This window comes from Oncorhynchus mykiss, chromosome 12 (genome assembly GCF_013265735.2).
Source record: "Oncorhynchus mykiss isolate Arlee chromosome 12, USDA_OmykA_1.1, whole genome shotgun sequence".
Lineage (NCBI taxonomy): Eukaryota > Metazoa > Chordata > Actinopteri > Salmoniformes > Salmonidae > Oncorhynchus > Oncorhynchus mykiss.
Genome location: NC_048576.1, coordinates 46651399 through 46667423, shown reverse-complemented (window position 1 = coordinate 46667423; position 16025 = coordinate 46651399). Strand labels below are relative to the sequence as shown.

Here is a 16025-nt window from a genome sequence, read left to right as displayed (position 1 = left end):
TTCTTGTCTTACTTCTTGATGGCACTGGAAAATGTTAGTCTAGACCATTTCCGCTATTGGAAAGTAACTGCATGAAAATAAAATAAATGTTGTATTTCTAGTTATCGAGCACAATGGGTCATTTTATTGTGATATAACTTTTTGTCTATATTGCCTCGCTCTAGTACGGGAGATATCTGGCCAATGTCAGTTTGTTGAAATACTCTAAAATGGGGAAGAATGAAAAGTAGACCAATGTTTCCCAACTCCTGATTAAACTAGAGCCTTGAAAATTAGATGCATTCACTACTCTTTAAAACAGCGAACCATTACAATTGCAGTATTTCCCTACAGATATTGTTTGTTTGACATATTGACCTCGAAGCCCACTGACCTTCTCCTATGATCAGTAGCTTTATCTATACTGGTCATAGCCTTTCCCAGTGTTTTCTCCAACTCCTCTGCGCTAGAGTGGCACTGGGACGTAATGAGATCAGAAGGGAAGAAATACAAAGGGGAAATGTATTCTGTGGGTCTCTGAGAGGAAAGGTAATACATTGCATTAGACTGTATTAACCATATAAGAGTGGGTTCATTCTGCTGTTCAAATAAAATTGTATTAGTCACATGCTCCGAATACAACAGGTGAACAACCTTACAGTGAAATGCTTACTTAAGAGCCCCTAACCAACAATGCAGTTTCAAAAAGTACAGATAAATATAAGAGATAAAAGTAACAAGTAATTTAAAGAGCAGCAGTAAAATAACAATAGCGAGACTATATACAGGGGTTTACCAATACAGAGTCAATGTGTGGGGGCACTGGTTATTTGAGGTAGTATGTACATGTAGGTAGCATTATTAAAGTGACTATGCAGAGATGACAACAGTGTTGCAGTGGTATAAAGTGGGGATTGGGGGCACTGCAAATAGTATGGGTAGCCATTTGACTTGAGATTCTGAAGTCTTATGGCTTGGGGATAGAAGCTGTTTATAGAAGCCTCCTGAACCTAGACTTGGCGCTCCGGTACCGCTTGCCGTGCGGTAGCAGAGAGAGCAGTCTATGACTAGGGTGACTGGAGTCTTTGTCAATTTTTAGGGCCTTCCTCTGACACCGCCTGGTAAAGAGGTCCTGGATGGCAGGAAGCTTGGCCCCAGTGATGTACTGGGCCGGTAACACTACCCTCTGTAGTGACTTGCGTTCGGCGTTCGAGCAGTTGCCATACCAGGCAGTGATGCAACCAGTCATGATGCTCTCGATGGTGCAGCTGTATAACCTTTTGAGGATCTGAGGACCCATGCCAAATCTTTTCAGTCTCCTGAGGGGGAATAGGTTTTGTCGTGCCCTCTTCACGACTGTCTTGGTGTGCTTGGACCATGTTAGTTTGTTCGTGATGTGGACACCAAGGAACTTGAAGATCGCAACCTGCTCCACTGCAGCCCCGTCTATGAGAATGGGGGCGTGCTCGGTCCTCTTTTTCCTGTAGTCCACAATCATCTCCTTTGTCTTGATCATGTTGAGGAAGAGGTTGTTGTCCTGGCACCACATGGCTAGGTCTCTGACCTCCTCCCTAAAGGCTGTCTAGTCATTGTCGGTGATCAGGCCTACCACTGTTGTGTTATCGGCAAATTTAATGATGGTGTTGGAGTCGTGCCTGGCCGTGCAGTCATGAGTGAACAGGGAGTACAGGAGGGGACTGAGCATGCACCCCTGAGGGGCCCCTGTGTTGAGGATCAGCGTGGCGGATGTGTTGTTACCTACCCTTACCACCTGGGGAAGGCCCCTCAGGAAGTTCAGGGTCCAGTTGCAGAGGGAGGTGTTTAGTCCCAGGGTCCTTAGCTATTCAATAGTGCTTATGATGTGGATTATCATCTCAAACAGATACTTACAAGAGCTCTTTCATGTCTATATCATAATAATTATTGCCAAGCAAGGTAAAATACTATAAAATGTAAACATTAGTGAATAGCAATTAAATTCACTTTTCCAACGCATGGGCTTAACTGGATAGCCAGCTTGCAGTATTCACTTTTCACCATAGGGTTGCAGCAGAGACTTCAGATGTGAATCTCTAAATCACTTACCTAAGCATGAAAGCAGGAGTGATCATGATAAACCATATAAAATAGCATACTGTTTCAAATCAAACGTGGCATACAGTTCTGGAAATACTAATTCCCCTACTAATTTCCCTGATATAGTTGCAAAAAAATGAAAAATGCTCTAGATTTGTTGACGTTGCAGAGTGCTTGGTTCTCAATGGAATGTTAATCACTGACGATAAGTTCAAAATAGTATATTCATGACCGTTTACAAACTCCTGGTCTACACTAGACTGTTTTATGTATCATTAAAGCAAATGTTGAGAGGTCAGTTTGAAGTGTGTAGGAAAGAAAAGCCAAGTAGTAAATGTAAGGCCCAGGAGAGGGCAGCACAGCCCTAAAAGACAGGCAAAGAGCAGTCTGTGTTTAGTCTCTCCTAGGAGATGGATATGTGGTCCTCATCTTCACCATCCAAACTGGGATAGACAGGTGTGGAGGCATTGATTATATTAAGTGTCCTGTCCCAAACTTAATTATAATGCTGAGTGATACTCTATGATGACAGGTTGGACTGTATAAGGCTGTGTCATAGAGCAAATGCAGGGCTATCCAGGGAATGAAGTGGACACACACACACACACTGCTATGATGTGTAAGACCCTCGGTTCACTGCAGGTGTGAGTGTGGTGGCATCTGTCTCAGTATAACACCACACACACTTTACGTCACAACGAGATTGATACACACTGTGATTTTAGACTTAAGTTTTTCTGGCAAATTCTCATATTAAAGTATATGTCCAGTGTTCCAGATTTGAATTAAATATTTACAAAACAGTAATTACACTATGAATGTAATAGATGTCCTTCCTAGCAAATTATAATTAGTTATGTTAAAGCAGCTTTTCTTTGTTTCCCTGCTTGGCCTGAGTGAAAACAGAGTTTTTTTGGCCTTATACTGATCAAGAAAAGCTAATTTGCTCTGCCAATGAGACGTGCATACGCTCGGATATTCAAGTTGGCTACTAACTCCACGTGGGGCAGGGCTGCACACACTGCCTAGCAGGCTTTCCTTTATTTTTTAATATATTTTTTTACCAAAACCGAAGTCTGTCGTCAAGTAGTATGGATGGATGGATGGATTCAGGATTTGGAAACACATGATGGAACTACTAAGGCACTTTACTGTAACGGCAATAAATGCAGACTGATTATTTTACAAGCGTGAGCCATTTATGTCCATTGCTTTGTCACTATTCCTGATATTTTCGTTGAGCTAGCTACTAGTTAGCAAGTTGTGATTGCTAGCAGCTAAGCTAGCTAGCTGGGTCATTCCTATTGTGCGGTGCCATTTCTGTCCACAGGAAAATGTCTTATTTAGTGTAAAATATGGATTCCAAAAGGCTTTAAATACAAGGTCAGGTGTCCTTTACCTTAACACCCAAATATGGATCCTGAAAGGGAATTTTATGCATTTTAAACACTTTTTGCCAGTGCGTGTAGGCGTTGTTGCCATGTCCACAGGTGTTATTTCTCAACATTCAGAAGAAATATAAGCCATAAAATTATACTATGTCTAAAATCTTCATTATTTTACAGTCTTAGTCTCTTTCATCAAAGTTTTGATTATTGTATGTATTATTTTATTTAAGATGTGTGTCCCTGATATCACTTTCCACCCTGTTTAGTTGTTGTAATTCTCCATTTAAGAAAACAATCCCCTTCCTACAATGACACCACATTCAGGAACTGTCATAATTTCTTTAGTGGGAAAACTATGGTGCAAAGATAGATAAAACAGTGTGTTTATATTTATTTGCCCATGTTTCATGTTGTTAGTCTGTATGTTCAACTCATAAGTGTCCACCCTGTTTGGCTAAATTATTTCAAAAATTAAAGAAGAGAAGTTAAATCCTGTTCAAGTGTTTACCATTATGCTATCTCAGTCTTGCTCACTCACAGCGCTATGGCTAATTTTGGCTCATAATTTCCACCCTATTAGTATTATGCACTTTGAGCTTGACCAATATGTCTTCCTGAAAGTCAAACATGTCATTTTCCTGATATAATACAACATTTATTTTATATGTCAACAACTGCTAACTAGGTTTCCTCTTAACATCCAACTCGTACTGTAGCTACAAACCACTGGATTTAAAATAGCACTGACTTTGCTAATAGCTACTTTGAAAATGTGCCTACTATGACTGAGGTATGTGGTTGCCCCACCTAGCAATCTTAAAATGAATGCACTTAACTCTGTCTGCTAAATGACTAAAATGTAAAAAAACAAAATATGATGTTTGCTGCTTTGGCTTGCTTTGGTCTTGGCTAAGCAGCTAGCTAAGTTGGCCTTGATAGCGAACGTTAGCATGCTAGCTTGCTGCTTCTAAACATCCAGCAGGCCAACTTATAAACCACATGATTTGAAATATAAGTGACTGGCGAGGTAGTTGTTGTATAGGCTTTGTCCGTTTTGCTAACACTGCCTGTGGATTGCTTGGCTTGCTAGCAGTTTGTGTGCCTTCTTGAGCCTGTGTCTCCGCTAGTCTCCTTCTCCCTACCGGAGAGTTTATATTTTTGTTTTTGAAAAAGCTGCTCGACCAATCCAGAAGGGTCTGTCCCAGCCAAGAAGGATGATGTCATTCTCCAAGCAAATTTCAAGCATTTGTTTTTAATGGTTTGTTTCAAAAACAAGTTTGAGATTTTTTTTAACTGAGTGGGTTTTGTCATTTATGCTTTGACCACAACTACAAGTAAAGGACGGGTCAACAACATTATTTGGGGATGAGCAAACATAATGAGATTTTAAAAACAGTTTAAGAAAGCTGCTTACTCAATTAAACAAATGTGAGTCCCCCACAGTAGTGCTGCATATTTCTGTCACATTTAATCTAATTCATATGTTTACATATCTAACACTTGTTGACTTTTTTAGGTATCGTCAATAAATGCCCCTAGCCCAAAGTCCAAACACAAATAGCCCAGATTTGTTAGTATGTAATTGGAAGGCAGACAGACGTCTTGGTCGCTAGGTGACACTAGTCTTCAGAAGAAGACGTGCTCTGGATGTGAAAATTGACAGGTCTACACATCCATCAGACCACGCTCTATATCTAGAGTATGAGTATAGATGAGATGGCTATAGTCAGGTGTCTTTGAGCCAATAATCCTGTAACTCAGAACATGCTTTTTGGCATAATATAGCGTTTATATTAACATTCTGTTACGAGAGACTATTGGGTCAGATGTGTCACTGTTTATTTAAGCTGATAGCAGTTGAGCGAAAATGTTTGATCTACGGAGACCCAGAAATTATTCTACCTTTATCCCTCTGTCTCTCTCTCTCCTTCTCTCATTGTCTCTCGCTGCATAATATCACTAAGCTACTTCAGGCAAGGCAATTATGGGCACTTCAGCCAAGCTCTCTCCTGCATTACATAAGGCTTGATTAAAGCTTCCTTCCTGTGACTTTTAGAACATCATAATCAACCCTGCTTCCAAACCGATTATTGAGTTAGACTCAGCAATATGACATAGATGTGGAAAGTAAACAGCATAGTGGGCCAATTTCGCCAACAAAGAGCGTTGAAGCGCGAGGCTCAACTTCTCCACTGTTTTGGCCCCGTGACTACCATGCTGTAACCGCGTGAAGCGAACCTGTGCACATGCTCAGACACTGTGTGTGACTGTGAGAGCAAAGTCTTGCAGCTCGCTCATCTCACCATCTGCTGTGATACTCAAGTAATTTCGCTCTGTCTACCTGTAAGGTGCCTTAGAACGTAATGGCGCCCATTGTAATTGTATAGCTTTTAGACTGCTGTATCCCAACAAGCTCTCTTTTTGCTGACGACTACACTAGGTGGACAGTGATGAGCTCCATATTTTGTTGTTAAGGGCATACAAACACACTATGTGGCCTAAAGTATGTGGACACCTGTTCATTTAACATCTCATTCCAAAATCACAGGCATTAATATGGAGTTGGTCCCCCTTTTGCTGCTATAACAGCCTCTACTCTTCTGGGAAGGCTTTCCACTACATGTTGGGACATTGCTACAGGGACTTGCTTCCATTCAGCCACAAGACCATTAGTGAGGTCGGGCACTGATGTTGGGCAATTAGGCCTGGCTCGCAGTTGGCGTTCCAATTCATCCAAAAGGTTTCGATGGGGTTGAGGTCGGGGCTCTGTGCAGGCCAGTCAAGGTCTTGCACACCGATCTCGACAAACCATTTCTGTATGGACCTCACTTTGTGCACTGGGGCATTTTCATGTTGAAACAAGAAAGGACTTTACCCCAAACTGTTGCAACGATGTTGGAAGCACAGAATCATCGAGAATGTCATTGAATGCTGTAGTGTTAAGATTTCCCTTCAGCCTCCCGAGTGGCGCGGTGGTCTAAGGCACTGCATCGCCGTGCTAGCTATGCCACTAGAGATCCTGGTTTGAGTCCAGGGTCTGTCGCAGCCGGCCGGGACCGGGAGACCCATGGGGCGGCGCACAATTGGCCCAGCGTCTTCCGGGTTGTCTCTCCTAGACCACAGCATTTACAGTTGACCCAGGCAGCTCTAGCAGGGCAGAAATTTGACAAACTGACTTGTCGGAAAGGTGGCATCCTATCACGGTGCCATGTTGAAAATCACTGAGCTCTTCAGTAAGACAATTCTACTGCCAATGTTTGTCTATGGAGATTGCATGGCTGTGCTCAATTTTGTACACCTGTTAGCAACGGGTGTGGCTGAAGTAGCCGAATCCACTAATTTGAAGTGGTGTCCACATACTTTTGTATATATAGTGTATGTTTCTGATGATTTGGATTACTGTTCAGTTCAACATTTATTCCCTTAGCCCTTACCCACTGCTGTAGATCTGAGGGGACTGGATAGATTGATGCAATATTGCGAAACTCCACCCAGCCAGCCATTCAGAAGGCAGAAGGAAGCTGTCTACTGGAGTTCCTAGTGTGTTGGGGCCGATTTGGAATTCAACACAAGTCTGCATGTTGAAGTGACTCACCCACTTTGTTTGTGGTGGAGGTGTTGTGTTGAGTTGTGCAATGACTTGACTTGTGGAAATACATGATGTGTCAGAGTGACTTTTCTGTGAACTTTTCAACCTCAAGTTGGCTGTGATGGCTCAGCGAATTTTCAACTTGTAAATAACTTTGAAAAATATTGATGGTACTCTAGAGTCGCACATCAGTGATTTTACTAAGAGTTCTGTTGTTTGAACAATGTAAAAAAAAAAGACACGTGTCCTTTATATTTGTTATGGAATACATTTTGTTATTGCATAATATACAGTATATATTCAGGCACTCTGCAATTTTATGAGTTACTGGGTTGTTGGACTTGGCACTGACTGCTTTCAATTTCAATGTGGAACATTGCTTTTTGCTTGAAATTGCAGTCAATTGCAAGTCAAACTGTAAAATTATCATGTGCTTTTTTAGTGTTACAAAATACAGCAGCAAACTTTATAGCTTAGTAAATATATTTTAATTTTTTACCTTTATTTAACTAGGCAAGTCAGTTAAGAACATTCTTATTTTCAATGACGGCCTAGAACGACAGATTTGTACCTTGTAAGCTTGGGGGTTTGAACTTGCAACCTTCCGGTTACCAGTCCAACGCTCTAACCACTAGGCTACCCTGCTGCCCCTTTTGTCCATGTTACTCAAACAAGTTAGTCCACTCATGGTCAATTCGAATTTGTTCTATTTAAAACCAAAACTTTTTTATCTCTCTTACAGAAAGCATGCACCAAATGTGGCATTGAGACCCAGTGCAGTCAGAAGACAACCCAGTGGCTGTGCAAGATCTGCAGTGAACACAGAGAGGTAATGTACAACCCTACAACTGGATAGCCCATCGACAGTATACATTGAAATGCCAACTACATGCTTTTTGATTATTCTCCTACACATTGATTAGGGGGTTACCCTATTAGGTAACCACTGTCAGTTTGAGAAAAGTGCAATACAAATGGAGAAGCAAAATGGTATAATTTTATGGAAACTATGTACCTGTAACTCAGTAGCAATAGCCAGAGACAATGTAGAACCACAGACAGATACTACATGTCTGTAACTAGTTTACAGACTTCAGGCAGATTGCTGCAGGTTGGCTTTCCTCCAGGAATAAGGGCCTCTCAGGGCTTGATTTGGAGGCCCAGTGGTCATCAGCAGGGCTGGCCGGATCTGGATGGGCATCTCTCCACAGTTTTGTTTACAATGCACAGAAGCCTGATTGAGGGAAAAAGCCTCTTGTCTTGCTGATTGCCCCCTATAGCAGGAACCTCGTGCCTGGTGACCTGTTGTGACTTCATGAAGTTTCTATGCCCTCACACGCTGGTTTCATTAGCTGTGTGGCTTTTTATGTAATTATCATAGCAGTGTGGATGAATCACTGTGGTGCTTATTGGTTGGGAAGTAGGTCCAATGGTAGTTTATCCCCACATTCATATTTTGGGTTATGGAAATGTTCCTGTAATGCTGATAAAATAGCGATAAGAGTGTTTACGATGAAGGGTTGTTTCGAGGGATGTGTTAGCACTGTAGTATCGGCATGGAGCATTCTAGACCTCTCAGGGTACGTCATGTTTCCATCCAGGGATATTTTAATCTGAATTTATATTTTATGTTATCAGGTGTGTAACATTAAATCGTTCTCATTAGGGAGTATGGGTTTCTTCCTCAGAAATGCTAATGCTGAATGTGCTGCTTTGAGCCATTTATCCCAAGTGTAATGCTAATAAGATATCACTATCTACTTAGCACAAAAGAGGAGCAGGATTTCCCAAAGTGGTTAAACATTTGCATTCAATTCCAGTAGCTTTTCAAACCTTAAGGATCTAGGAACATCCCCGTAGAGTGTGATACAGTATGACTGACATCCAGATCAGTCTAGTCTCTGGCGTATGCCCTCCCATATATCAAAGGTGTTCTCCCGTTTAATCCTGTCATTCTCTCCACCTACATACAGCGAGGGGAAAAAAGTATTTGATCCCCTGCTGATTTTGTACGTTTGCCCACTGACAAAGAAATGATCAGTCTATCATTTTAATGGTAGGTTTATTGGAACAGTGAGAGACAGAATAACAACAAAGAAATCCAGAAAAATGCATGTCAAAAATGTTAGAAATTGATTTGCATTTTAATGAGGGAAATAAGTACTTGACCCCTCTGCAAAACATGACTTAGTACTTGGTGGCAAAACCCTTGTTGGCAATCACAGAGGTCAGATGTTTCTTGTAGTTGGCCACCAGGTTTGCACACATCTCAGGAGGGATTTTGTCCCTCTCCTCTTTGTCAGTGGGCAAATGTACAAAATCAGCAAGGGATCAAATGCTTTTTTCCCTCACTGTATATCAATCATGGATCAGGATCTTGATACCTGGCCATAGACAAAATGGATGTGCATTATTTCAGCTTTTATATTGGTAATTCAAGCCAAACACCTTTTTGTGAAGCACAGTAACAGCAGTCAATGGACCATATTCACTCACTATACTATAGGATTATTTTAATTGGCCTCTCTCAACGAGGAGTTTGTTTCATGTGTGGGGAATAATTAAACATCTGAAGCACTTAATATTACCATAATATTATTACCTCCATATTATGTAGGCCTATATCCAGATTATTCAAGTAATTTGCCACTTACCCCTCATGGAAAGCCATATCCCAGTAGTTCCCCCAAAAAGCTGATTTAGATGGCGCCTCTAAATTGATGACCCACAATTATTACCTTACAGCACATAACTTCTTGGTTTCAGGTAGGCCGCCTGTTTCTTCAAGTTTCTTTTCCTCCAGATGTATGGATCACTAGGTAGTCTGGACTGTAACAGGGGAGGTGGAGGTAAAAGGAGGACAGGGTGAGTTTTAGCGGAGAAATCACATGAGCACATGAATAATTCCATGGCTGTGCAGGATTGAGGATTGAGAGAGGGCACTGTACCATAAAGACGTTTATGTAAAAATGTGCAAATGTTTTTGAACCACACACTGTGCGTCGAAAGGCAGTCTTCATTTTTCATTTCCCTCCGCTGTGAATCTGCTCCAGCAGATAGTCACTGAAAGGCAGTGTTTGACAGGGCACCTTATCGGCCTTCCTCAGATGATGGAGGTGCTTACTCAAAATGGCTGTCTTCAGTCGGATTTGGGCTCGGGCTGACATGCCTCTGTGGAGGCGCCCCTCCTGAGTTTAGTTTACCCCAGTTCTATTTTCTCAACTCTTCTCACTCACTCACTCACTCACGTGTGTGTGTGTGTATATATATGCTTACCTTATCTCTAAGGGACAGGTCAAATGCTTATCGGTTTTTAGGCTCATCTCATGCTCACTCGGTCGAACTCACCACTGTACGTGTGTTCTTTCTGGAAAATTATCCTTAAAATGATCATTGCTGTGCTGTTTCTGGTTGATAACATGCTTATTGATGAGATCATTTGTGACCGACTACCTTCATTCAGTCTTATGTAGCAAAATTCGATAAAAAAATAAATAATAATAATTACATTGGCTAAAAGAAGACAATGGTATCATACACTACATTTGAGGAACAATGGGAAGGTAATTCTGCTTTGAAAGTTGATAAACTTTGAATGTTTTGGTACCAACTGGAGAGCTCTTCTTTGTCTACAACCATTCAGCATCGTTCACACCCTCTTAAGCTTTAGCCTGACCCATCTCTTTAAAGGTTGATCCGAGCATTCTGTACTAACAGCTTGGGTGCTTGACTGCTGTTAACTGGCTAACTTTCTAGCTACTTCCAGACACAAAGAATGGCTTACTGAACATTGCTCGCCCTAGTAGAGCTGGTTAGGCTGTTTTTATGTTATCCAGCGTGTTGGTTACTGTACTGTCAGATTGTCCGTTTTGTAAAGAGTGTTTCACTCTCGGAGCGTTCAGTGCGCAGACTGGCCTATGAGTAGGGTTGATCTGAGCGTTCTGACCTCATAACGGCAGTCAAGCACCCAAGCTAACATTGGCCAGCTTGCTACCACCCCACTCTGACCATTTTACTCGCCTTAGAAGAGCTGGTTAGGCTGTTTTCATGTTATCGAGTGTTGGTGACTGTAACTGTGCTGCTGGCAACAATTTAATTATGTTTTTTTGCCAATGTTTATTGACACCGGCCATATTCAACGAGTGTTGAGCATTCGTAAATTCATCAGTTATTCTGCGCTCTGGCACACTCAGACTAGAGTGCTCTGAAATCGGAGTAGATGGCCAGACTGAATTTATGATCGCACCCAAAATGGTTACTTGCATAGTGGAGTCTTTTGTTAAGACATGTAGCTAGCTAAAGAATGAACCATAATCCAAACTCATTACGTTACTACCCTGCATGAATCTGCAGGTAACTAACAAACCAGGTTCAATGTTAGCTAGCTAACATTAGGCTATAACTAGGCAAGCAAATGGCGCTGAACTATGAGTAATAAGATCATACACATAACGTTAGCTCGCGAGCCAGCCAGCCAACATTAGCTAGCTAGCTAACTAACAGTACACTTTAGCTTGAAATGAAAACTACTTTGTTGTTTATATATGTACAGTTGAAGTCGGAAGTTTACATACACTTAGGTTCGAGTCATTAAAACATTTTTTTTTCAACCACTCCACAAATTTGTTGTTGACAAACTAGTTTTGGCAAGTCGGTTACGACATCTACTTTGTGCATGACACAAGCAATTTTTCCAACAATTGTTTACAGATTATTATTATTTCACTTATAATTCATTGTATCACAATTCCAATGGGTCAGAAGTTTACATACACTGAGTTGAATGTGCCTTTAAACAGCTTGGAAAATTCCAGAAAATTATTTCATGGCTTTCGAAGCTTCTGATAGGCTAATTTGACATACTTTGAGTCAATTGGAGGTGTACCTGTGGATGTATTTCAAGGCCTACCTTCAAACTCAGTGCCTCTTTGCTTGACATGGGAAAATCAAGACCTCAGAAAAAAAATTGTAGACCTCCAAGTCTGGGAGCAATTTCTAAACGCCTCACATTACCATGTTCATCTGTACAAACAATAGTACGCAAGTATAAACACCATGGGACCACGCAGCGGTCATACCGCTCAGGAAGGAGACGCATTCTGTCTCCTAGAGATGAACGTACTTTTGTGCGAAAAGTTAAAATCAATCCCAGAACAACAGCAAAGGACCTTGTGAATATACTGGAGGAAACCGGTAAATATATCCACATTAAAATGAGCCCTATATTGACACCACCTGAAAGGCCACTCAGCAAGGTGGAAGCCACTGCTCCAAAACCGCCATAAAAAAGCCAGACTATGGTTTGCAACTGCACATGGGGACAAAGATCGTACTTTTTGGAAAAATGTCCTCTGTTCTGATGAAACAAAAATAGAACTGTTTGGCCATAATGACCATCGTTATGTTTGGAGGAAAAATGGGATGCTTGCAAGCTGAAGAACACCATTCCAACCGTGAAGCATGGGGGTGGCAGCATCATGTTGTGGGGGTGCTTTGCTGCAGAAGGGACTGTCTTAGGTGTCTCACAGTACGGACATTGCAATGTATTGCCCTTGCCACATCTGCAGTCCTCATGCCTCCTTGCAGCATGCCTAAGGCACATTCACGCAGATGAGCAGGGACCCTGGGCATCTTTCTTTTGGTGTTTTTCAGAGTCATAAGAAAGGCCTCTTTAGTGTCCTAAGTTTTCATAACTGTGACCTTAATTGCCTACCGTCTGTAAGATGTTAGTGTCTTAACTACCGTTCCACAGGTGCATGTTCATTAATTGTTTATGGTTCATTGAACAAGCTTGGGAAACAGTGTTTAACCCCTTTACAATGAAGATCTGTGAAGTTATTTGGATTTTTACGAATTATCTTTAAAAGACAAGGTCCTGAGTTTATATCTGTAGTCTATCAGGCCATTACATATAGTTTTTTAAATGTCTATCTCTGAGAGAAAATGTCCCCAGATGTCAGAAAAGCTATTGAATAGAGCACGTGATGCCGCGGAGCTGAGCAGACGTTGACAAACTGAACTCTTCAAAGTTATTCCATTATTACCTAAATAACAATGTTGAAACAATATTCTAACATTGGCTGATACATTGTCAAGTACTTACCTTCCCAAAGAGCCATGGACCTTCGACCGAGAGGCAAGAAGGACGACCAAAATGTTGTTGATTCCCAAGACAGCCTCTTGCGAGCCTGCCGACATGCTGGCTACTCTCCTCCGGGAAATTCAGTATGGTAACAAAAGTCTTTCTCTGAAAATTTACAAGAAATCGGCTGAACTCCATTCCTCCATTGACGACCTGAAATCCTCCATAAATTATCTATTTTTGAGAATGACAGGCTGAGTTATGCATTAGCACAGTTGAAGATACCATCACTCAACATGACCAGGTTCTGATACAACTGCAGAAGGACAATGCCTACCTCAAAAACAAGGTAGACCAGATGGAGAACCAGAGCAGACGTAGTAATATCCGTGTGGTGGGATTGAAAGAGGACAGCGAGGGCCGTGACCCGCTCCGTTTCTTCACTCAATGGATCCCGGATGTCCTAGGCATAATCAACTTCAACAAATCGAACGCGCCCACAGAACGTTAGCGCCGAAACCCCGGCCAGATGAGCCCCCACGGGCCGTCCTGATCAGGTTCCTCCGTTTCCAGGACAGAGAGAATATACTGCAACTCACAAGAGCCAAAGGGGACATCACCATCGATGGCAAGCGCGGATCTCGCCAGATGTCGCAAGCAGTTCAGACCTGCCGCCAAAGCACTGAGGGAGAAGAACATCCCTGCGTGGATGAAAGTTCAGTACAGAGGTCGAAGCCATCTCTTCAACACACCGGGAGAAGTGTTCACTTTTCTGAACCGCATCTGAACTAGGATGGTCTCTCTGGGGGATAAAATACAGTTTGTTTGTTTTCTCTTATCCGGGCTGTCCTGGGACTGAACTGCTGATATCTTCTTGGAATTTGGATCCGTTTACGCCGCTATCCGGTTGCTATAATTGATTTGTACATTTTCAACTAACCGTTTTTTTCCCCGGGGTGAGTTCTATTGCAATTACAGGAGAATATATTTTGGTTTAGTCAATATCAAAATCAAATCAAATTTTATTTGTCACATACACATGGTTAGCAGATGTTAATGCGAGTGTAGCGAAATGCTTGTGCTTCTAGTTCCGACAATGCAGTAATAACCAACAAGTAATCTAACTAACAATTCCAACACTACTGTCTTGTACACAGTGTGAGGGGATAACGAATATGTACATAAGGATATATGAATGAGTGATGGTACAGAGCAGCATAGTCAAGATACAGTAGATGGTATCGAGTACAGTATATACATATGAGATGAGTATGTAAACAAAGTGGCATAGTTAAAGTGGCTAGTGATACATGTATTACATAAGGATACAGTCGATGATATAGAGTACAGTATATACGTATGCATATGAGATGAATAATGTAGGGTAAGTAACATTATATAAGGTAGCATTGTTTAAAGTGGCTAGTGATATATTTACATCATTTCCCATCAATTCCCATTATTAAAGTGGCTGGAGTTGAGTCAGTGTCAGTGTGTTGGCAGCAGCCACTCAATGTTAGTGGTGGCTGTTTAACAGTCTGATGGCCTTGAGATAGAAGCTGTTTTTCAGTCTCTCGGTCCCAGCTTTGATGCACCTGTACTGACCTCGCCTTCTGGATGATAGCGGGGTGAACAGGCAGTGGCTCGGGTGGTTGATGTCCTTGATGATCTTTATGGCCTTCCTGTGACATCGGGTGGTGTAGGTGTCCTGGAGGGCAGGTAGTTTGCCCCCGGTGATGCGTTGTGCAGACCTCACTACCCTCTGGAGAGCCTTACGGTTGAGGGCGGAGCAGTTGCCGTACCAGGCGGTGATACAGCCCGCCAGGATGCTCTCGATTGTGCATCTGTAGAAGTTTGTGAGTGCTTTTGGTGACAAGCCAAATTTCTTCAGCCTCCTGAGGTTGAAGAGGCGCTGCTGCGCCTTCTTCACAATGCTGTCTGTGTGGGTGGACCAATTCAGTTTGTCTGTGATGTGTATGCCGAGGAACTTAAAACTTGCTACCCTCTCCACTACTGTTCCATCGATGTGGATAGGGGGGTGTGCCCTCTGCTGTTTCCTGAAGTCCACAATCATCTCCTTAGTTTTGTTGACGTTGAGTGTGAGGTTATTTTCCTGACACCACACTCCGAGGGCCCTCACCTCCTCCCTGTAGGCCGTCTCGTCGTTGTTGGTAATCAAGCCTACCACTGTTGTGTCGTCCGCAAACTTGATGATTGAGTTGGAGGCGTGCGTGGCCACGCAGTCGTGGGTGAACAGGGAGTACAGGAGAGGGCTCAGAACGCACCCTTGTGGGGCCCCAGTGTTGAGGATCAGCGGGGAGGAGATGTTGTTGCCTACCCTCACCACCATCCCACCATCCACTGGGCGATGCAAATTAGTGGGCTATATGTCAATATCCACTGCCCCCCCCCCATTTATGTTTCTCCTCTCCTGAAAAGAGACTCAAGCAGCCCTTACTGTGGGCAGTAGATATTCAGCCATAAATGTCTATTCACAATGTTTGTTTTTAACTTAGAGAGCTCGCAGGTTTTAGTTTACGCCAAGGTTTAGCTAGTAAGACGACAACGTATCTCTGCAAGTGTATTCATGTTTGATTGTTGTTTTAGTCTGACAATTGAGGTGGGTGGGGTTTCTGTTTTATTTTTAAATTTTTCTGTTTATTGTTGTTTCCTTCCTAAAGAGACACATAGGTCACTTCTGTGTTCAAACTAAAGTTGAAACATTTCCTGACTATTTACATATGAGAGATTTCCATTCGGTTACATATTTGAAACCCAACCTACGCTTAATCCACTAAAATATGTCACATTCAGCGTAAAAGGTCTTAACAGCCCGATTTAAAAGGAAAGAGTCTATACATACCATAAGAAATTAAAGGCTGACATTGTGTTTTTACAAGAAACACATCTT

General features: G+C 42.1%; 1 protein-coding gene across 3 annotated transcripts in view; it reads left to right on the top strand.

The window, feature by feature from the left end:
• The window catches only part of LOC110537698 (double C2-like domain-containing protein beta), a 307080-nt gene that overhangs the window by 22158 nt on the left and 268897 nt on the right, over nt 1–16025 (top strand). For all 3 annotated transcript variants that reach the window (XM_021623935.2, XM_036937660.1, XM_036937661.1), the window contains exon 5: nt 7775–7861. In XM_021623935.2, coding sequence (XP_021479610.2) covers nt 7775–7861 — 87 coding nt within the window. The remainder of the gene's footprint in view (nt 1–7774; nt 7862–16025) is intronic.